This window comes from Osmerus eperlanus, unplaced genomic scaffold (genome assembly GCF_963692335.1).
Source record: "Osmerus eperlanus unplaced genomic scaffold, fOsmEpe2.1 SCAFFOLD_49, whole genome shotgun sequence".
Lineage (NCBI taxonomy): Eukaryota > Metazoa > Chordata > Actinopteri > Osmeriformes > Osmeridae > Osmerus > Osmerus eperlanus.
The window spans coordinates 131,117-154,344 of record NW_026911051.1 but is presented as its reverse complement, the minus strand read 5'-3'; the positions used below and the strand labels follow the sequence as shown (position 1 = coordinate 154,344).

The window sequence follows — 23,228 nt, the reverse complement described above, 5'->3', positions numbered from 1 at the left end:
GGGGTTCTATTGGTATATGTGAAGCCCTCTTTGACATTGCTAGTAAAAAGGGATACACAAATACATTTGATTTGAATATGACATCAAATGTGTGTGTGTGTGTGTGTTACCTTGTTGTGTCTTTCGCCCCAAAGCCAGAGTAGCGCAGAGCAGCAGACACAGGGTGAACATCATGTTCATGATGGCAGGAGAAGATCCTGGAGACCAGAGTACACTGGAACAACACGGCACCTGAAGAGACAAGCAGAGACCTCTTCACCAGCAGGACACAGCAGACAAGCAAAGACCTCTTCACCAGCAGGACACAGCAGACAAGCAGAGACCTCTTCACCAGCAGGACACAGCAGACAAGCAGAGACCTCTTCACCAGCAGGACACAGCACACAAGCAGAGACCTCTTTACCAGCAGGACACAGCAGACAAGCAGAGACCTCTTCACCAGCAGGACACAGCAGACAAGCAGAGACCTCTTTACCAGCAGGACACAGCAGCAGCCAGGATACCACAGTACTGGAACGTCCTGCAGATTCACTCTCTTTATTCAGTGAACTTCAGCCCTAACAGGGCAGCTGGGACAGATCGTGCCACAGCAGGTCGAGGTACACCTGAAGTCAGGGCGACCTTCGAAGGGCTCCACATGTCAGGGCACACAATAGTTTTTTCCCCGATGTGGTTCAGTTCAGTTCAGAAAAGGCTTTATTGGTGTGAAATACATGTGTAAATAGTCAAGTCAAGTACGTCATATTGTAATAATATTAATAATAATAATTAGGAGAGGAGGAGGATTTTTTCCAAACATTGAGTTGAACATTACATGCTAAGAAGAGGCACTATTACTCTATTGAATATATATAATGTATATATTCAATAGAGTAGAATAGAATATACGTATATATATATGTGTATACACATATATATATATAAGAAAGAACTAAAAAAAAGTATAATAAAATAAATATGGTACATACAACATTTTTTAAACAGAATTAATAGATGCTAACAAAGAATTTAAACATAGTGTTCATTATGTCTATGAATAGATACGAGTAGTTATTGATGAATGAACCAACACCTGTCAAACTTGATAGATTTGCATCCCTTAGATGATAACACGCTGTTACAAATTGTGCTGCTGTCATTTTTTATTCCTCATCCTCACTTCCCATAACTGTTAGACTAAGGAGTGGAAGAAGAAACTGGGAATTAATTTGTTGAATTTTATATACGTATATTAATATATGTAGTTTGGTTTGAAGGTCAAATTTAAACATTTAATTTTGGACTTGAGATTTGGAGTTTTCAGGTGAGAGATTTGGTCTCATTCGTAGAACGAGCAGAACCTTATAAGGGGTCCGTTGTTGTCGACCGATTTATTGTCACACATGAGGCTTGTACTGGTTGTTGGTCAGCCTACTGGAGATGATGCCAGAACTTAACTGCTCTTTTAAAAAATATGTTTGTGCATTGGGAACAGCAAGCAGATCTATATATTTACTATCTGTTTGCAGCTATCAGGCACTATCTTGCCCTACAACAACCTTCCACCTCCACAGCAGAGCCTGCGTATTTGCACAGTGATATAAGAGCAAAGCTCAGCATATTTCTACAGCAGTGTAGAAAACAATTCTATCAATAATGTTTTCGATTACAATTCTTCTCCTTTTAAGTCAAAGTCAAAGAGATGTATTTAGCTGTAACAGACTTGCCAAACTTCTAGTCAAGAAAATGTGCTTTAAAGATGTTGCTCCCTGTGAAGTATATGGGGAGTATATCTTGTTGTGTGTGCGTGTTAATGCTGTATTTTAACCTCGCTATAGGTATCAGTTGTGTGTGTGTATGAAACTTCCCGAGATTTTTATTTTATTTTTTGTATTATTATTTTACTTTACATTTCAATTTTTTTTGTATTCATTTTATTTTACATTTTATGTTATTATTATAGAAAAAGAAAAAGAAAAAAAGGACACTTTATCGTCCGTTATTCTTTAAAGAAATCGTTTCGGTTTTTATGCAGTAGAATCAATGGTGGTAATATCCCGTTCCCTTCATTAGGGGACAGCATCGATGCACTAATCTGTCAGACTGACGATTAATCGTTAACTTCAGATAAACTCAATGTGGACACAGGATCCAGGTTTACTCGCTGAGAGAGATTTCTTCCTCTATGTTAATATGCATCTATAAATTAATAAACCAACTATAATCACACTACAATCAGACACAAGCACTCTTGTTACTCTAAGTAACAAGTAACGGCTGGAGTCAGGTGGCTGAGCGGTTAGGGAATCGGGCTAGTAATCAGAAGGTTGCTGATTCGATTCCCCGGCCGTGCAAAATGACGTTGTGTCCTTGGGCAAGGCACTTCACCCTACTTGTCTTGGGGGGAATGTCCCTGTACTTACTGTAAGTCGCTCTGGATAAGAGCGTCTGCTAAATGACTAAATGTAAAAACAATCCTAAGTATGTAACTGTTGTATAAAAGCAGTAAACCATTGGAGGGGTGATACATCGAACAGGGTTGTGGTGATGGACAACATTCCACATGCTGGTGATACACAACACCCTAGTGGTTTAATGCTTCGATAGACATTTAATAAAGATATAAATACAGTAACACAACAGGCTTGGGTAATGAATAAGTCTACATATGAGCTAGAAAATACTTTTTGTGAAGAAAAACAAGTGCAGTGAAATCATTTTGGTTGATTTAACTTTATTGAATACCAGATCAGTGAGATGGATAGACAGATAGTTTGAGAGATAGTTAGAGATGGACAGAGAGATGGATAGAGAGATGGATAGAGAGATGGATAGAGAGATGGATATAGAGATGGATAGAGAGATGGATAGAGAGATGGATAGAGAGATGGATGATCTCACAAGGAGGACAGGCAGTAGCGGCTGTTCCTCCTCGTCCAGCTAAAGTTACCTTCCTGTAAGAACAAGGACGTTTGTGTTGGCATGAGTTGAATGAGACAGGCACTTACATACAGTGAACGCACAGTCAAGCAGTCACTCATCTACCCAGTCACCACGGGTCAAGCATCATCTACACAGTCACCACGGGTCAAGCATCATCTACACAGTCACCACGGGTCAAGCATCATCTACACAGTCACCACGGGTCAAGCATCATCTACACAGTCACCATGGGTCAAGCATCATCTACACAGTCATCACGGGTCAAGCATCATCTACACAGTCATCACGGGTCAAGCAGTCACTCATCTACACAGTCACCATGGGTCTAGGCGCAGGAGGGTCTGGGTTGTCCTGGAGGAGTTTGTGTCCCAGGGATGGCTTCTCCAGCAGGGCTGAAACAGCCACAATAACCTGAAGAATCCGAGGATGTTCTCCAGCATTGGGTGGGCTGGAACTGGCCCTGGGGGTCACACTGGGGGACTAAAGCACCAGGGAGAGGGGTCACACTGTTCCTCCACAGCTGACAGAAGGTCAGAGGAACAACTGGGGAGAGAAAGGGAGAGAGAGAGAGGGAGAGAAAGAGAGAGAGAGAGAGAGAGGGAGAGAGAGAGAGAAAGAGAAAGAGAATGAGGGAGAGAGAGAAAGAGAGAGAGAGAGAGAGAGAGAGAGAGAGAGGGGGGGGGGGGAAGAGGGAGGGAGGGAGGGAGAAAGAGAGGGTGTAAAGAAGAGAGAGAATGAAAAATCACACACACAATCAATCTCCTTTCATAAACAGGACTTTCACCACGCTACGCCACCACCAAGTGAACAGTCTGATGGATTGGGAGGGCTGTATTTATACTGAGTCCTTTCTCAAACACACATCTCACACTCACACACTCCTCACACAAACACACACACTCCTCTCGCACACACCACTAACACACACACCTTCACAGTTGGGTTTTGGTTGTCCTGGAGGAGTAAGTGTACCAGAGATCCCGTCTCCAGCACCATTGACACACCAGCAGTGCCCTATGGAGCTCCAGCACTGGGTGGGGAGGAACCGGCCCTCTGAGTCACACTGGGGGAGGTACGCTCCAGGGGCTGTCACACCAGACCTCCAGTACTCACAGTAAGTCTGAGGACGAACTGGGGAGAGAGTGGGGGGGGAGGATGAGAGAGAGAGGATGAGAGAGGATGAGAGAGGATGAGAGAGAGAGGATGAGAGAGGATGAGAGAGGATGAGAGAGAGAGGATGAGAGAGGATGAGAGAGAGAGGATGAAAGAGAGAGGATGAGAGAGGATGAGAGAGGATGAGAGAGGATGAGAGAGAGAGGATGAGAGAGAGAGGATGAGAGAGAGGATGAAAGAGAGAGGATGAGAGAGGATGAGAGAGGATGAGAGAGAGAGGATGAGAGAGAGAGGATGAGAGAGAGGATGAAAGAGGATGAAAGAAAGAGGATGAGAGAGAGGATGAGAGAGAGGATGAAAGAGAGAGAGAGAGAGAGAGAGAGAGAGAGAGAGAGGATGAGAGAGGATGAGAGAGAGGATGAAAGAGAGAGGATGAGACAGAGGATGAAAGAGAGAGGATGAGAGAGGATGAGAGAGAGGATGAAAGAGAGAGGATGAGAGAGGATGAGAGAGGATGAGAGAGAGGATGAGAGAGAGAGAGAGAGAGAGAGAGAGAGAGAGAGAGAGAGAGAGAGAGAGAGAGAGAGAGAGGATGAGAGAGAGGATGAGAGAGGATGAAAGAAAGAGGATGAGAGAGAGGATGAGAGAGAGAGAGAGAGAGAGAGAGAGAGAGAGAGAGAGAGAGAGAGAGAGACAGAGAGAGAGAGGATGAAAGAGCTACCTAACAGTGATATGTAGGTAGGTACATAGACAGTACCAAATCCTTACACACCTGAGCAGTCAGGTCTGGGTTGTCCTGGAGCAGCCAGTGTCCCAAAGATGGCTTCTCCAGAAGGCTTGACACACCAGCAGTACCGTGTCGTGTCTGAACACTGAGAGGGGAGGAACTGGCCCTGGGAGTCACACTGAGGGTGGTACAGTCCCTGGATGGCCACCACACTGGCCCTCCACTGCTCACACCTGGTCTGGGGACCACCTGGGAGAGGGGCTGAGAGAGAGAGGATGAGAAAGAGAGGATGAGAGAGAGGATGAGAGAGAGAGGATGAGAGAGAGAGGATGAGAGAGAGGATGATAGAGAGAGGATGAGAGAGAGGATGAGAGAGAGGATGAGAGAGAGAGGATGAGAGAGAGGATGAGAGAGAGGATGAGAGAGAGAGGATGAGAGAGAGGATGAGAGAGAGGATGAGAGAGAGGATGAGAGAGAGGATGAGAGAGAGAGGATGAGAGAGAGGATGAGAGAGAGGATGAGAGAGAGAGGATGAGAGAGAGGATGATAGAGAGAGGATGAGAGAGAGGATGAGAGAGAGGATGAGAGAGAGAGGATGAGAGAGAGGATGAGAGAGAGGATGAGAGAGAGGATGAGAGAGAGGATGAGAGAGAGAGGATGAGAGAGAGGATGAGAGAGAGAGGATGAGAGAGAGGATGAGAGAGAGAGGATGAGAGAGAGGATGAGAAAGAGAGGATGATAGAGAGAGGATGAGAGAGAGAGGATGAGAGAGGATGAGAGAGAGGATGAGAGAGAGAGGATGAGAGAGAGGATGAGAGAGAGGATGAGAGAAAGAGGATGAGAGAGAGGATGAGAGAGAGGATGAGAAAGAGAGGATGAGAGAGAGGATGAGAGAGAGGATGATAGAGAGAGGATGAGAGAGAGGATGAGAGAGAGGATGAGAGAGAGAGGATGAGAGAGAGGATGAGAAAGAGAGGATGAGAGAGAGGATGAGAGAGAGAGGATGAGAGAGAGGATGAGAAAGAGAGGATGAGAGAGAGGATGAGAGAGAGGATGAGAGAGAGGATGAGAGAGAGAGGATGAGAGAGAGGATGAGAGAGAGGATGAGAGAGAGGATGAGAGAGAGGATGAGAGAGAGGATGAGAGAGAGAGGATGAGAGAGAGGATGAGAGAGAGGATGAGAAAGAGAGGATGAGAGAGAGGATGAGAGAGAGAGGATGAGAGAGAGGATGAGAGAGAGACAGACAGAGAGACAGTGAGAGAGACAGTGAGAGAGAGGATGAGAGAGAGGATGAGAGAGAGACAGACAGAGAGACAGTGAGAGAGACAGTGAGAGAGACAGTGAGAGAGAGGATGAGAGAGAGACAGTGAGAGAGAGGATGAGAGAGACAGTGAGAGAGACAGTGAGAGAGAGGATGAGAGAGAGACAGTGAGAGAGACAGTGACAGTCAGATAGAGACAAGAAAACTAAAGGAAAACGACATTGTTTATTGGGAAGAAGCTGACATTAAAAACGTATTGTTCGATTATTTTTCAGTGTTGACTGTTTTGGCAACATTGTTTAACTTGAACATTCATGGCAATTCCGTTTATTGAATTGACAGAGAGAGGGAGTCACACAGGGACACCCAGGTTTCTCACTTTACTATTGTATACCACTGCCTAATCTGCCATGCAACAATCTCATCTGGAACTCAGGATATCTGTGTTTCAACAACTATTTGCATATTTGTATTATTAGTATCTACTCTTGATGCATGACTGTGTTAATCATCTGGTCTGCACCTCTCTGTGTCACCAACCGTCTCTGGAGAAGGGGAGCCCTCACTGAACTGCTCCTCACAAGGTTTCTGACATTTTTCCTTGTCTTCCTTGAAGGTTTAGGTTGAGGGGTAGTTCTATGTACTTATGTGAAGCCCTCTGTGACATTGTACAAAGAGCTATGTAAATAACATTGATTTGATATGAATAAAACTTAAGACAGGTTATAGTTCTCTCTAGCATGTTCAGTGTGTGTGTGTGTGTGTGTGTGTGTGTGTGTGTGTGTATCAGAATCAGAATTAGAATTCGGTTTATTCGCCATGTATGTTATACAAACACGGAATTTACAGTGGCAGGGAGGTGCAAAACACTAAACATATACGGATCTTAAATTAAGTAAAAGTACAAAAGTTTAACTATTTCTAAGAACTAAAAAATCTAAGAATACAACAATTTAAATATAAAATAAAATATATATAAAGAATAGAATGAGCAGCGTGAGTGGTCAACATAGTGCAATCGGATACTGAGATAAAGTGGCTTATGCATACTGAATTGCCATTAGATGGACTTCAGGTGGCAGGTATTACCTTCAGGTGGCATTTGTCCCAGAGCCAGAGTAGCGCAGAGCAGCAGACACAGGGTGAACATCATGTTCATGATGACAGGAGAAGATCCTGGAGACCAGAGTACACTGGAACAACACCGCACCTTAAGAGACAAGCAGAGACCTCTTCACCAGCAGGACACAGCAGACAAGCAGAGACCTCTTCACCAGCAGGACACAGCAGACAAGCAGAGACCTCTTTACCAGCAGGACACAGCAGCAGCCAGGATACCACAGTACTGGAACGTCCTGCAGATTCACTCTCTTTATTCAGTGAACTTCAGCCTTAACAGGGCAGCTGGGACAGATCGTGCCACAGCAGGTCGAGGTACACCTGAAGTCAGGGCGACCTTCGAAGGGCTCCACATGTCAGGGCACACAATAGTTTTCCCTCCAATGTAGTTCAGTTCAGAAAAGGCTTTATCGGTATGAAATACATGTTTAAATAGTCAAGTCAAGTAAGTTTATTTATAAAGCATAATTAAAAACAGCCAACACCGACCAGTGCTGTAAAAAAAATACTGCCAACCAACACAGAAGTTGTAATAATATTAAGGAGAGGAGAAATGTTTACCAAACATTGAGTTGAACATTAAATGCTAAGAAAAGGCACTATTACTCTATTGAATATACATAATGTATACAATATATATATAATAATATATATATATAATAAAGAAATTAAATAAAGTATAATAAAATAAATATAGTATATACAACATGTTTTAAACAGTATTAATAGATGTTAACAAAGAATTTAAACATAGTGTTCACTATGTCTATGAATAGATACGAGTAGTTATTGATGAATGAACCAACACCTGTCAAACTTGATAGATTTGCATCCCTTAGATGATAACACGCTGTTAGAAATTGTGCTGCTGTCATTTTTTATTCCTCATCCTCACTTCGCATAACTGTTAGACTAAGGAGTGGGAGAAGAAACTTGGAATTAATTTGTTGAATTTTAGATACGTATATTAATATATGTAGTTTGGTTTGAAGGTCAAATCTAAACATTTAATTTTGGACTTGAGATTTTGAGTTTTCAGGTGAGAGATTTGGTCTCATTCGTAGAACGAGCAGAACCTTATAAGGGGTCCGTTGTTGTCGTCCGATTTGTTCTCACACATGAGGCTTGTACTGGTTGTTGGTCAGCCTACTGGAGATGATGCCAGAACTTTACTGCTCTTTAAAAAATATATGTTTGTGCATTGGGAAAAGCAAGCAGATCTATATATTTACTATCTGTTTGCAGCTCTCAGGCACTATCTTGCCTTACAACAACCTTCCACCTCCACAGCAGAGCCTGCGTATTTGCACTATTTGCACAGTGATACAAGAGCGAAGCTCAGTATATTTCTACAGTGGTGTAGAAAACAATTCTATCAATGATGTTTTCGATTACAATTCTTCTCCTTTTAAGTCAAAGAGATGTATTTATCATCATTATAACTTTGTTTATCATCGAAGCAGCTGCCGTACCCAGAAGCGATGCAGCCAATGAGTGCTGGTGCCGTTCATTTTAGCCACTACTTTCCTGACAAAATGTCGACGTAAACAGTAAAGTCACGTGACGTCCGGATCTTTATTGACCTCATCGCCGGTCTGCGGTCTGATACGGATTATTATTGCCCTGCTCTGACGTCATCTTCAAAATGAGCGATATCGAGGAATCAGCTTAGTTTTACTATCCAGATGACAAGGAAGAAATTTCGTTATTTGTGTTGGAATTAAAGCCATTTTAGCAGAACCGTGTTTTATCAAAAGTAATTGGTTGCTAGGCAACACCTGAAACACACCGTGAGAAGACTTGAGAGCTAGCTACAATTAGCCTACCATTTATTTTCATTTACAAAATGAAAAGAGCTAAAAATGCCATATAATAAACAACTTACTAACCTCGACCGTTAGGTCATGTCGGGAAATATCAAACCTCGGCTTTGCCGTATCAAGTTTATTAAGTTAACTGATGAAATGTACCATTTTAAGGAAAAAAATAAGGTAGTGCTAACTTTTTCCAGACTTGTATTGCCCCCGTCCCAACTTTTTTGAGACCTGTTGCTGCCATGAAATTCAAAATTACCTTATTTACATCCTCATTTACTTACTTAGGCTACAATGTTACATTTGATCAGTTTAAAAATTTGACGTTTTACATGCTCTATTGTGAATAACATAATGGGTTCATGAGATTTGTAAATCATTTGTATTCTGTTTTTATTTTATTTGACACAACATCCCAACTTTTCTGGAATTGGGGTTGTATAAAAGCAGTAAACCATTGGAGGGGTAAACAAATCAAACAGGGTTGTGGTGATGGACAACATTCCACATGCTGGTGATACACAACACCCTAGTGGGTTCATGCTTTGATATACATTTAATAAAGATATAAATCCAGTAACACAACAGGCTTGGTGATAGGAGGAGTGTCTGTATGAGAGAGAACTCCTTTGGTCACTTGGTGAACTTTGTACCAGTTCCATAAGTCTTCATGGCCCCTGCTTCTATACCGTTTGGAGAACATATGTTCAAGCTACCGTATATGGCATATATATATGTAGGGGTGTAACGATACACTCAGCTCACGATTCGATACGTATCCCGATACTGGCTGTACAATACAATATGTATCGCGATATTTTGAACAACATTTTAAATTAAACTGAAATTCAGTTAACAGATTTATTTCCAAAGCATTAAACATTTCAATAATTATCTTTGTTGTACATACAATTTAGTTAACTCAGTTCAAGCGATTTCTATGAATGCAATGAATGCACGCATGACGCAGGTGCAGAGTAGGTTGCGTGCTGGTAGCTCAACCAATAGGATCAAATGGACGTCGTATTGTACAATATTGCCATAACTCTACGATACAACCCAGCTTTCCTCACTACGATGGGTCAGGAATAAATCTAGATATGATCAAGGAAATTACATTCGATACTAATTAAATGAAGATACAAATGTACTAAGACAGACCAGGCTTGGTGATGAATATGTCTAGATATGATCTAGGGAAGTCTGTTTGTGGAAACCAGAAAACGAGTGCAGTGGAACTCTGTTGTTTGATTTAACTTTATTGAAAACCAGATCAGAAAGATTTATAGAGATGGATATGGATAGAGAGATGGATAGAGATGATAGAGAGATGGATAGAGATATGGATAGAGAGAAGGATAGAGAGATGGATAGAGAGAGGGACAGAGAGAGGGATAGAGATATGGATAGAGAGATGATAGAGAGATGGATAGAGAGATGATAGAGAGATGGATAGAGATATGGATAGAGAGAAGGATAGAGAGATGGATAGAGAGAGGGACAGAGAGAGGGATAGAGATATGGATAGAGAGATGATAGAGAGATGGATAGAGAGATGATAGAGAGATGGATAGAGAGATGATAGAGAGATGGATAGAGAGATGATAGAGATATGGATAGAGAGATGATAGAGAGATGGATAGAGAGATGATAGAGATATGGATAGAGAGATGATAGAGAGATGGATAGAGAGATGATAGAGATATGGATAGAGAGATGATAGAGAGAGGGACAGAGAGAGGGATAGAGATATGGATAGAGAGATGATAGAGAGATGATAGAGAGATGATAGAGAGATGATAGAGAGATGGATAGAGAGAGGGACAGAGAGAGGGATAGAGATATGGATAGAGAGATGATAGAGAGATGGATAGAGAGAGGGACAGAGAGAGGGATAGAGATATGGATAGAGAGATGATAGAGAGATGATAGAGAGATGATAGAGAGATGGATAGAGAGATGATAGAGAGATGATAGAGAGATGATAGAGAGATGGATAGAGAGATGATAGAGAGATGATAGAGAGATGATAGAGAGATGGATGATCTCATAAGGAGGACAGGACTGTGTGGAGGAACTCCTCCTCCTCACCCCCTTTTCCTCTCCTCCTTCTTTCTCCTCATCCAGCCTTCCTGTAAGAACAAGGATGTTTGTGTTGGCATGAGTTGAATGAGACATGCACACTCATACAGTACACACACACACACACACACAGTCACTCACACAGTTACCATGGTCACACCTAAAGTTACCATGGTCACACCTATACACAGTTACCATGGGCCTAGTAGTCACACTTACATAGTAGACACGGCTCTAGAGGCAGGTGGGTCTCGATTGTTCTTGAGTCCTACGTGTCCCCTGAACCTCCAGTCCAACACGGGTGACACACCAGCACTGCCCTGTAGAGCCCCAGCACTGAGTGGGGAGGAACTGGCCCAGGAAGTCACACTGGGGGACGTAGGCTCCAGGAAGGTTGGCCACACTGGCATCCATCTGACACTGAGTCAGAGGGCAAACTGAGGAGGAGAGAGAGGTAGGGAGAAAGAGAGAGGGAGAGAGACAGTGAGAGAGGGAGGGAGAGAAAGAATGAGAGAGCTGTTTTAGCCAGCTACGTCATCAGCAAGTTAATGGTTTGATGGAGCTGGTGGATGGTGTGTGAGTGAGCCCTCTCACACACACACCATTCACACCCACACACTCCTCACACACCTGGGCAGCTGGGCCTTGGTTGTCCTGAAGGAGTCAGTGTCCCAGAGATGATGTCTCCATTATAGTTCACACACCAGCATTGCCCTGTAGCGCCCCAGCACTGGGTAGTGAGGAACTGGCCTTGGGTGTCACACTGGGGGACGTAGGATCCAGGGACAGGGGACACACTGGCTCTCCACTGCTCACACCTGGTCAGAGGACGAACTGGGGAGAGAGAGAGAGATGGAGGGAGGAGAGAGAGAGAGAGAGAGAGAGAGAGAGAGAGAGAGAGAGAGAGAGAGAGAGAGAGAGAGAGAGAGAGAGAGAGAGAGAAGGGGGGGGTCAGATGGGGACCTCGAGGGGGGGGGGGGGGGCAGGAGGAACGGCCGGACAGCTGAACTGGACCTGAGTTTAGTTACTGGACTGTACTGATCATGGATTGGCCAGAACTAACACCATGTTCAGGCACTGGGGGATTGGGGGGTTAATAAGTGTACCTAGTACCAGAACACCATGTGTTCGTATCACACCACACCAAAGCCGTAGCCATGGAGTCAACATTTAATCAATTAAATTTGTTATGATAATTTCGGACAGCATGCGTGGTTGCCTGTCGTAGCGTAGCACATTTATATTTTTATATGAATACATTGGGGATGTCCCCCCCCCCAATATATATTATGATTACGGCCTTGCACCAAGCCCGTGACCCAGCCCATGACCCGGACCCAAATAAGGAAGAACATGGATAGATGGATGGATAGCTGAACCCCTGAATGTGTCTGAAGAAGAGATTGTGTTTATATGAGTAAATGACACACACACACACACTTACACAAATAAACACACATGAATAATAAAAAGGCTTAACTATTGTCATAATATTTAGTTCATCGACTCGATTTAGTTAATCGATTCATTGACAAATCGAGAACTAAAATCGTTCGATTAATTGCTAGAAAAAGTTACAAACACCTGCATGGGTCTGGAGAAGGAAGAGATTGTTTTTACACAAGTCAATGACACATACACACCTGCACAGTTCGGTCTTGGTTGTCCTTGCGGAGTCAGTGTCCCAGGGACCACCTCTCCAGCAGCGTTGACACACCAGCATTGCCCCGTAGACTCCCAGCACTGGGTGGGGAGGAACTGGCCCTGGGAGTCACACTGGGGAACGTAAGCTCCAGCGACCATCACACCGGTCCTTCTCTGTTCACACAAGGTCTGGGGACGATCTGGTGGGGGGGGGGGGGGGGTGAGGAGGAAGGAGAGAGAGAACATATGCAACAGACTCTTTTAATAAACCTCTTTTTAGCAAGTGGATGGATTTAAACATTCCTAAGTCCTCACACCTGTGCAGCTGTGTCTTTCTTGTCCCGCAGGAGTCACTGTCCCAGGGACCACTTCTCCAGCAGGGGTGACACACCAGCACTGCCCTGTAGAGACCCAGCACTGGGTGGGGAAGAATCTGCCTTGGGAGTCACACTGGGGGATGTAGGCTCCAGGGAGGTGGGACACACTGGCGCTCCAGAACTCACACCTGGTCATAAGACGAACTGGGGAGAGACAAATGGGGGGAGTGGGGGGTTACACACACCCGGATAGGTCTGGAGAAGGAAGAGTGTGTGTATTCATGAGTCAATGACACACATACCTGGACAGGTGGGTCTTGTTTGGCCTGGAGAAGTGAGTGTCCCAGGGACCTCATCTCCAGCAGCGTTGACACACCAGCACTGCCCTGTAGAGACCCGGCACTGGGTGGGGAGGAACCTGCCCTCTGAGTCACACTGGGGGACGTAGGCTCCAGGGACTTGGGAAGCACTGGCCCTCAAACGTTCACAGCTAGTCGGAGAAAGACCTGGCAGGGAGGGGGATGGGGAGGAGGGAGAGAGAGAGAGAACACACGCAACAACCTCCTTTAATAAACCTATTTGTAGCCAGCTATGCTACCAACAAGCAAAAATTGATGGCTTGGATGGGCGGTATTTTTATGTTACCAAGTCCTCAAACACACCTGTACAGCTGGGTCTTGGTCGTCCTCGAGGAGTCAGTGTCCCAAGGACCACTTCTTCAGCACGGTTGATACACCAGCATTGCCCTGTAGCCTCCCAGCACTGGATGGGGAGGAACTGGCCCTGGGAGTCACACTGGGGTTGGAAGGATCCAGGGAGGTGGGACACACCGGCCCTCCACCACTCACACATGGTCAGAGGATGACCTGGGAGAGTGGGGGTGGAACCTGAGAGACAGAGAGAGAGGGAGAGGGTGAGACAAAGAGAGTGTGCAATGCTACTTTCATAAATACTGCTCTAGTTGGATGGCGTCGGAGGGCCTAATGGAAAAATACAGTTGCCAGTAATCATCTAAACTGCATATTACTACAATGATTAAATACATTCAGGTCATAACCATTTTAAGTTTTAAATCAAATACTTAAGTAAATATATAGATATTTCAGTTCATTGAAAGGGTTGACAGACAGTGATGAAATTAATCTGTGTCTCAGCAATCCTTTTGAATTTGAAGTCTAGTATTTCATACAGGCATCTGATAAAAAAAGGGGTAACTATTATTATAATACTTAGATGTCTGATTAATTGACAAATCCTGAAATGAAAAAGTTCAATTAATTGCTGTATTTTTTTTTTTAGGTGCATCCCAGTTACAAACACCTGCAAGGGTCTGGAGAGGGAAGAGATTGTTTTTACACAAGTCAATGACACACAAACACACCTGCACAGTTGGGTCTTGGTTGTCCTTGAGGAGTCAGTGTCCCAGAGACCACCTCTCCAGCAGGGGTGACACACCAGCACTGCCCTGTAGACTCCTGGCACTGGGTAGGGAGGAACTGGCCCTGAGAGTCACACTGGGGGACGTAGGCTCCAGCGACTGTCCCACTGGCCCTCCTCTGCTCACACAAGGTCTGGGGACGATCTGGAAGGGTGGGGACGGTAGGAGGATAGGGAGGGAGAACACCTGTGCAGGTGGGTCTTGGTTGTCCTTGAGAAGTCAGTGTCCCAGAGACCACCTCTCCAGCAGGGGTGACACACCAGCACTGCCCTGTAGAGACCCGGCACTGGGTGGGGAGGAACTGGCCCTGAGAGTCACACTGTGGGACGTAAGCTCCAGGGAGGTGGGACACACTGGCCCTCCACAGTTCACACCTAGTCTGAGGACGATCTGGGAGGGAGGTGAGAAGGTGAAGAGAAGGGAGAGAGAACACACGCAACAACCTCCTTCAATATACATTGTTTTAGCCAGCTATGCCACTAACAAACTACTAGTAATGGACTGGGTGGGCGATATTTGAATGTTAACTAGTCCTTTAAAAACACACACCTGCACAGCTGGGTCTTGGTTGTCCTTGGGGAGTCAGTGTCCCAGGGACCATTTCTCCAGCAGCGTTGACACACCAGCATTGCCCCGTAGACTCCCAGCACTGGGTGGGGAGGAACTGGCCCTGGGAGTCACACTGGGGGACGTAGGCTCCAGCGACCGTCACACTGGCCCTCCTCTGCTCACACAAGGTCTGGGGACGATCTGGAAGGGTGGGGACGGTAGGAGGATAGGGAGGGAGAACACCTGTGCAGGTGGGTCTTGGTTGTCCTTGAGAAGTAAGTGTCCCAGAGACCACTTCTCCGGCAGGAGTGACACACCAGCACTGCCCTGTAGAGACCCGGCACTGGGTGGGGAGGAACTGGCCCTGGGCGTCACACTGGGGGACGTAGGCTCCAGGGAGTTGGGACACACTGGCCCTCCACAGTTCACACCTAGTCTGAGGACGATCTGGGAGGGAGGTGAGAAGGTGAGGAGAAGGGAGAGAGAACACACGCAACAACCTCCTTCAATATTCATTGTTTTAGCCAGCTATGCCACTAACAAGCTACTAGTAATGGACTGGGTGGGTAATATTTGAATGTTAACAAGTCCTTTAAAAACACACACCTGCACAGCTGGGTCTTGGTTGTCCTTGGGGAGTCAGTGTCCCAGGGACCATTTCTCCAGCAGCGTTGACACACCAGCATTGCCCTGTAGACTCCCAGCACTGGGTGGGGAGGAACTGGCCCTGGGAGTCACACTGGGGGACGTAGGCTCCAGCGACCGTCGCCCCGGCGGTCCTTCGCTCCTCGCACAAGGTCTGGGGACGATCTGTGTGTGTGTGTGGGGGGGGGGGGGATGAGGAGGAGGTAGAGAGAGAACATATGCAACAACCTCTTGTAATAAATCTATTTTCAGCAAGTGGACGGATTTAAACATTCCTAAGTCCGCACACCTGTGCAGCTGTGTCTTTCTTGTCCCGCAGGAGTCACTGTCCCAGGGACCACTTCTCCAGCAGGGGTGACACACCAGCACTGCCCTGTAGAGACCCAGCACTGGGTGGGGAAGAAGCTGCCTTGGGAGTCACACTGGGGGATGTAGGCTCCAGGGAGGTGGGACACACTGGCGCTCCAGAACTCACACCTGGTCAGAAGACGAACTGGGGAGAGACAAATGGGGGGAGTGGGGGGTTACACACACCCGGATAGGTCTGGAGAAGGAAGAGTGTGTGTATTCATGAGTCAATGACACACATACCTGGACAGGTGGGTCTTGTTTGGCCTGGAGAAGTGAGTGTCCCAGGGACCTCATCTCCAGCAGCGTTGACACACCAGCACTGCCCTGTAGAGACCCGGCACTGGGTGGGGAGGAACCTGCCCTCTGAGTCACACTGGGGGACGTAGGCTCCAGGGACTTGGGAAGCACTGGCCCTCAAACGTTCACAGCTAGTCTGAGAAAGACCTGGCAGGGAGGGGGATGGGGAGGAGGGAGAGAGAGAGAGAACACACGTAACAACCTCCTTTAATAAACCTATTTGTAGCCAGCTACGCTACCAACAAGCTAACATTGATGGCTTGGATGGGCAGTATTTTTATGTTACCAAGTCCTCAAACACACCTGTACAGCTGGGTCTTGGTTGTCCTCGAGGAGTCAGTGTCCCAAGGACCACTTCTTCAGCACGGTTGATACACCAGCATTGCCCTGTAGCCTCCCAGCACTGGATGGGGAGGAACTGGCCCTGGGAGTCACACTGGGGTTGGAAGGATCCAGGGCGGTGGGACACACCGGCCCTCCACCACTCACACATGGTCAGAGGATGACTTGGGAGAGTGGGGGTGGAACCTGAGAGACAGAGAGAGAGGGAGAGGGTGAGACAAAGAGCGTGTGCAATGCTACTTTCATAAATACTGCTCTAGTTGGATGGCGTCGGAGGGCCTAATGCAAAACTACAGTTGCCAGTGATTATCTCAACTGCATATGACCCCAATGATTAAATCAATTCAGGTCATAACCATTTAAAGTTTTAAATCTCATTTGAATTTGAGTTCCAGTATTTCATACAGGCATCTGATAAAAAAGGGTTAACTATTATTATAATATTTAGATGTCAGATTAATCAACAAATCAGGAAATAAAACTGTTCCATTAATTGCTAAAAAATCCCCAGTTACAAACACCTGCATGGGTCTGGAGAAGGAAGAGATTGTTTTTACACATGTCAATGACACACACACACCGGCACAGTTGGGTCTTGGTTGTCCTTGAGGAGTCAGTGTCCCAGAGACCATCTCTCCAGCAGGGGTGACACACCAGCACTGCCCTGTAGAGACCCGGCACTGGGTAGGGAGGAACTGGCCCTGGGAGTCACACTGGGGGACGTAAGCTCCAGGGAGGTGGGACACACTGGCGCTCCAGAACTCACACCTGGTCATAAGACGAACTGGGGAGAGACAAATGGGGGGAGTGGGGGGTTACACACACCCGGATAGGTCTGGAGAAGGAAGAGTGTGTGTATTCATGAGTCAATGACACACATACCTGGACAGGTGGGTCTTGTTTGGCCTGGAGAAGTGAGTGTCCCAGGGACCTCATCTCCAGCAGCGTTGACACACCAGCACTGCCCTGTAGAGACCCGGCACTGGGTGGGGAGGAACCTGCCCTCTGAGTCACACTGGGGGACGTAGGCTCCAGGGACTTGGGAAGCACTGGCCCTCAAACGTTCACAGCTAGTCTGAGAAAGACCTGGCAGGGAGGGGGATGGGGAGGAGGGAGAGAGAGAGAGAACACACGCAACAACCTCCTTTAATAAACCTATTTGTAGCCAGCTACGCTACCAACAAGCTAAAATTGATGGCTTGGATGGGCAGTATTTTTATGTTACCAAGTCCTCAAACACACCTGTACAGCTGGGTCTTGGTTGTCCTCGAGGAGTCAGTGTCCCAAGGACCACTTCTTCAGCACGGTTGATACACCAGCATTGCCCTGTAGCCTCCCAGCACTGGATGGGGAGGAACTGGCCCTGGGAGTCACACTGGGGTTGGAAGGATCCAGGGAGGTGGGACACACCGGCCCTCCACCACTCACACATGGTCAGAGGATGACCTGGGAGAGTGGGGGTGGAACCTGAGAGACAGAGAGAGAGGGAGAGGGTGAGACAAAGAGAGTGTGCAATGCTACTTTCATAAATACTGCTCTAGTTGGATGGCGTCGGAGGGCCTAATGCAAAACTACAGTTGCCAGTGATTATCTCAACTGCATATTACCCCAATGATTAAATACATTCAGGTCATAACCATTTTAAGTTTTAAATCTCATTTGAATTTGAGTTCCAGTATTTCATACAGGCATCTGATAAAAAAAGGGTTAACTATTATTATAATATTTAGATGTCAGAATAATCGACAAATCAGGAAACAAAACTGTTCCATTAATTGCTAAAAAATCCCCAGTTACAAACACCTGCATGGGTCTGGAGAAGGAAGAGATTGTTTTTACACATGTCAATGACACACACACACCGGCACAGTTGGGTCTTGGTTGTCCTTGAGGAGTCAGTGTCCCAGAGACCATCTCTCCAGCAGGGGTGACACACCAGCACTGCCCTGTAGAGACCCGGCACTGGGTAGGGAGGAACTGGCCCTGGGAGTCACACTGGGGGACGTAGGCTCCAGCGACCGTCGCCCCGGCGGTCCTTCGCTCCTCGCACAAGGTCTGGGGACGATCTGTGTGTGTGTGTGGGGGGGGGGGGGGATGAGGACGAGGTAGAGAGAGAACATATGCAACAACCTCTTGTAATAAATCTATTTTCAGCAAGTGGACGGATTTAAACATTCCTAAGTCCGCACACCTGTGCAGCTGTGTCTTTCTTGTCCCGCAGGAGTCACTGTCCCAGGGACCACTTCTCCAGCAGGGGTGACACACCAGCACTGCCCTGTAGAGACCCAGCACTGGGTGGGGAAGAAGCTGCCTTGGGAGTCACACTGGGGGATGTAGGCTCCAGGGAGGTGGGACACACTGGCGCTCCAGAACTCACACCTGGTCAGAAGACGAACTGGGGAGAGACAAATGGGGGGAGTGGGGGGTTACACACACCCGGATAGGTCTGGAGAAGGAAGAGTGTGTGTATTCATGAGTCAATGACACACATACCTGGACAGGTGGGTCTTGTTTGGCCTGGAGAAGTGAGTGTCCCAGGGACCTCATCTCCAGCAGCGTTGACACACCAGCACTGCCCTGTAGAGACCCGGCACTGGGTGGGGAGGAACCTGCCCTCTGAGTCACACTGGGGGACGTAGGCTCCAGGGACTTGGGAAGCACTGGCCCTCAAACGTTCACAGCTAGTCTGAGAAAGACCTGGCAGGGAGGGGGATGGGGAGGAGGGAGAGAGAGAGAGAACACACGCAACAACCTCCTTTAATAAACCTATTTGTAGCCAGCTACGCTACCAACAAGCTAAAATTGATGGCTTGGATGGGCAGTATTTTTATGTTACCAAGTCCTCAAACACACCTGTACAGCTGGGTCTTGGTCGTCCTCGAGGAGTCAGTGTCCCAAGGACCACTTCTTCAGCACGGTTGATACACCAGCATTGCCCTGTAGCCTCCCAGCACTGGATGGGGAGGAACTGGCCCTGGGAGTCACACTGGGGTTGGAAGGATCCAGGGCGGTGGGACACACCGGCCCTCCACCACTCACACATGGTCAGAGGATGACCTGGGAGAGTGGGGGTGGAACCTGAGAGACAGAGAGAGAGGGAGAGGGTGAGACAAAGAGCGTGTGCAATGCTACTTTCATAAATACTGCTCTAGTTGGATGGCGTCGGAGGGCCTAATGCAAAACTACAGTTGCCAGTGATTATCTCAACTGCATATGACCCCAATGATTAAATCAATTCAGGTCATAACCATTTAAAGTTTTAAATCTCATTTGAATTTGAGTTCCAGTATTTCATACAGGCATCTGATAAAAAAGGGTTAACTATTATTATAATATTTAGATGTCAGGATAATCGACAAATCAGGAAACAAAACTGTTCCATTAATTGCTAAAAAATCCCCAGTTACAAACACCTGCATGGGTCTGGAGAAGGAAGAGATTGTTTTTACACATGTCAATGACACACACACACCGGCACAGTTGGGTCTTGGTTGTCCTTGAGAAGTCAGTGTCCCAGAGACCATCTCTCCAGCAGGGGTGACACACCAGCACTGCCCTGTAGAGACCCGGCACTGGGTAGGGAGGAACTGGCCCTGGGAGTCACACTGGGGGACGTAAGCTCCAGGGAGGTGGGACACACTGGCGCTCCAGAACTCACACCTGGTCATAAGACGAACTGGGGAGAGACAAATGGGGGGAGTGGGGGGTTACACACACCCGGATAGGTCTGGAGAAGGAAGAGTGTGTGTATTCATGAGTCAATGACACACATACCTGGACAGGTGGGTCTTGTTTGGCCTGGAGAAGTGAGTGTCCCAGGGACCTCATCTCCAGCAGCGTTGACACACCAGCACTGCCCTGTAGAGACCCGGCACTGGGTGGGGAGGAACCTGCCCTCTGAGTCACACTGGGGGACGTAGGCTCCAGGGACTTGGGAAGCACTGGCCCTCAAACGTTCACAGCTAGTCTGAGAAAGACCTGGCAGGGAGGGGGATGGGGAGGAGGGAGAGAGAGAGAGAACACACGCAACAACCTCCTTTAATAAACCTATTTGTAGCCAGCTACGCTACCAACAAGCTAACATTGATGGCTTGGATGGGCAGTATTTTTATGTTACCAAGTCCTCAAACACACCTGTACAGCTGGGTCTTGGTCGTCCTCGAGGAGTCAGTGTCCCAAGGACCACTTCTTCAGCACGGTTGATACACCAGCATTGCCCTGTAGCCTCCCAGCACTGGATGGGGAGGAACTGGCCCTGGGAGTCACACTGGGGTTGGAAGGATCCAGGGAGGTGGGACACACCGGCCCTCCACCACTCACACATGGTCAGAGGATGACCTGGGAGAGTGGGGGTGGAACCTGAGAGACAGAGAGAGAGGGAGAGGGTGAGACAAAGAGAGTGTGCAATGCTACTTTCATAAATACTGCTCTAGTTGGATGGCGTCGGAGGGCCTAATGCAAAACTACAGTTGCCAGTGATTATCTCAACTGCATATTACCCCAATGATTAAATACATTCAGGTCATAACCATTTTAAGTTTTAAATCTCATTTGAATTTGAGTTCCAGTATTTCATACAGGCATCTGATAAAAAAAAGGGTTAACTATTATTATAATATTTAGATGTCAGGATAATCGACAAATCAGGAAACAAAACTGTTCCATTAATTGCTAAAAAATCCCCAGTTACAAACACCTGCATGGGTCTGGAGAAGGAAGAGATTGTTTTTACACATGTCAATGACACACACACACCGGCACAGTTGGGTCTTGGTTGTCCTTGAGGAGTCAGTGTCCCAGAGACCACCTCTCCAGCAGGGGTGACACACCAGCACTGCCCTGTAGACTCCTGGCACTGGGTAGGGAGGAACTGGCCCTGAGAGTCACACTGGGGGACGTAGGCTCCAGGGAGGTGGGACACACTGGCCCTCCACAGTTCACACCTAGTCTGAGGACGATCTGGGAGGGAGGTGAGAAGGTAAAGAGAAGGGAGAGAGAACACACGCAACAACCTCCTTCAATATACATTGTTTTAGCCAGCTATGCCACTCAAAAGCTGGACTGATATTTGAATGTTAACAAGTCCTTTAAAAACACAAACCTGCACAGTTGGGTCTTGGTTGTCCTTGAGAAGTCATTGTCCCAGGGACCATTTCTCCAGCAGCGTTGACACACCAGCACTGCCCTGTAGACTCCCAGCACTGGGTAGGGAGGAACCGGCCCTGGGAGTCACACTGGGGGACGTAAGCTCCAGCGACCGTCGCGGTCACACTGGCCCTCCTCTGCTCACACAAGGTCAGAGGACGGACTGGGAGGGAGGGAGAGAGAGAGAGAGAGAGAGAGAGAGAGAGAGAGAGAGAGAGAGAGAGAGAGAGAGAGAGAGAGAGAGAGAGAGGGAGAGAGAGAGAGAGAGGGAGAAAAAGCGAGAGAGAGAGAGAGAGAGAGAGAGAGAGAGAGAGAGAGGGAGAGAGAGCGAGAGAGAGAGAGAGAGAGAGAGAGAGAGAGAGAGAGAGAGAGAGAGAGAGAGAGAGAGAGAGAGAGAGAGAGAGAGAGAGAGAGAGAGAGAGAGAGACATTAACTCTCCCTTCATGAAGACATCTCTAGTTTGATGGAGTGGGAGGGTGGTATTTACACTGAGCAGAGAGTTGAAGCCACTACTGGGTCACACACACCCACATGCGTCTGCAGAGGGAAGAGAGTGTGTGTTCATGAGTCAATGACACACACACACACACACCTGCACAGTTGGGTCTTGGTTGTCCTGGAGGAGTACGCGTACCCTGTACCTCCTCTCCTGCAGCGTTGACGCACCAGCAGTACCCTGTAGCCTCCCAGCACTGGGTGGGGAGGTACTGGCCCTGGGGGTCACACTGGGACAGGAAGGCTCCAGGGACCGTCACACTGGCCTCTCTCTGGCACCTAGTGTGAGGACCTGAAATCACTGGTACACACACTGTAGAGACTGGAGAGGGACAGAGATGGAGGAAGAGAATAGCACTGGGGGGGTTAACACATTAGCTCTCCACTCACAGTTAGAAGACAAGCTGGGGAGAGGGGGTGATGCAAGTATGGTCAACATAAAACCTAGATGGGTTATATTTCTACAGCATGATCAGCGTGTGTGCGTGTGTGTGTGTATTACCTTCAGGTGGCATTTTCCCCAGAGCCAGAGTAGCGCAGAGCAGCAGACACAGGGTGAACATCATGTTCATGATGACAGGAGAAGATCCTGGAGACCAGAGTACACTGGAACAACACCGCACCTTAAGAGACAAGCAGAGACCTCTTCACCAGCAGGACACAGCAGCAGCCAGGATACCACAGTACTGGAACGTCCTGCATATTCACAACTTTTGGCTTCCTTCACCGAACACGGAAATTGTCATTGTATGCTGGTACCTAACAAGACACGTGCAAAATCTCCACCTCGGTACAAGTCAGAGTAAGTGTCAACAGGTGTTTCAGTCATAATGTACAACTTTGTTATACCTGGAATCAGAAAGACACCACATGCAGCTCAGGAGAATCTCAAAATAGCATCGCTGAGTCCTCCCATCTTATAGGGGAGAGACGCGCCTTTAGCGCTGATGGGGCGGCCGGAACAGA

At 47.2% G+C, this 23,228-nt stretch overlaps 1 protein-coding gene across 23 annotated transcripts in view; it reads right to left on the bottom strand.

Annotated features, from left to right (window-relative positions):
- Positions 1-23,006, bottom strand: part of LOC134015511 (thyroglobulin-like) — a 30,145-nt gene extending 7,139 nt beyond the window's left edge. For 5 of the 23 annotated variants that reach the window (XM_062455045.1, XM_062455049.1, XM_062455052.1 and 2 more), the window contains exons 1-19: positions 22,765-22,998; positions 22,360-22,584; positions 21,724-21,930; positions 20,757-20,981; positions 20,397-20,600; positions 20,095-20,298; positions 19,476-19,700; positions 19,116-19,319; positions 18,814-19,017; positions 18,485-18,688; positions 17,865-18,089; positions 17,505-17,708; positions 17,203-17,406; positions 16,584-16,808; positions 16,224-16,427; positions 15,922-16,125; positions 15,594-15,797; positions 14,988-15,434; positions 14,382-14,828 (exon numbers count right to left, since the gene is read on the bottom strand). In XM_062455045.1, coding sequence (XP_062311029.1) covers positions 14,382-14,828; positions 14,988-15,434; positions 15,594-15,797; positions 15,922-16,125; positions 16,224-16,427; positions 16,584-16,808; positions 17,203-17,406; positions 17,505-17,708; positions 17,865-18,089; positions 18,485-18,688; positions 18,814-19,017; positions 19,116-19,319; positions 19,476-19,700; positions 20,095-20,298; positions 20,397-20,600; positions 20,757-20,981; positions 21,724-21,930; positions 22,360-22,584; positions 22,765-22,834 — 4,336 coding nt within the window. In that variant the 5' untranslated portion in view covers positions 22,835-22,998. Of the gene's footprint in view, positions 1-2,813; positions 2,920-3,232; positions 3,466-3,852; positions 4,054-4,807; positions 5,024-10,958; positions 11,090-11,234; positions 11,477-11,669; positions 11,874-12,682; positions 12,884-13,000; positions 13,205-13,302; positions 13,507-13,662; positions 13,888-14,381; positions 14,829-14,987; positions 15,435-15,593; positions 15,798-15,921; positions 16,126-16,223; positions 16,428-16,583; positions 16,809-17,202; positions 17,407-17,504; positions 17,709-17,864; positions 18,090-18,484; positions 18,689-18,813; positions 19,018-19,115; positions 19,320-19,475; positions 19,701-20,094; positions 20,299-20,396; positions 20,601-20,756; positions 20,982-21,377; positions 21,582-21,723; positions 21,931-22,359; positions 22,585-22,764 lie in introns of those variants that run through there. The other 18 variants (XM_062455051.1, XM_062455055.1, XM_062455054.1 and 15 more) reach the window with 16 other exon arrangements.
- Positions 23,007-23,228: the final 222 nt, after the last annotated feature.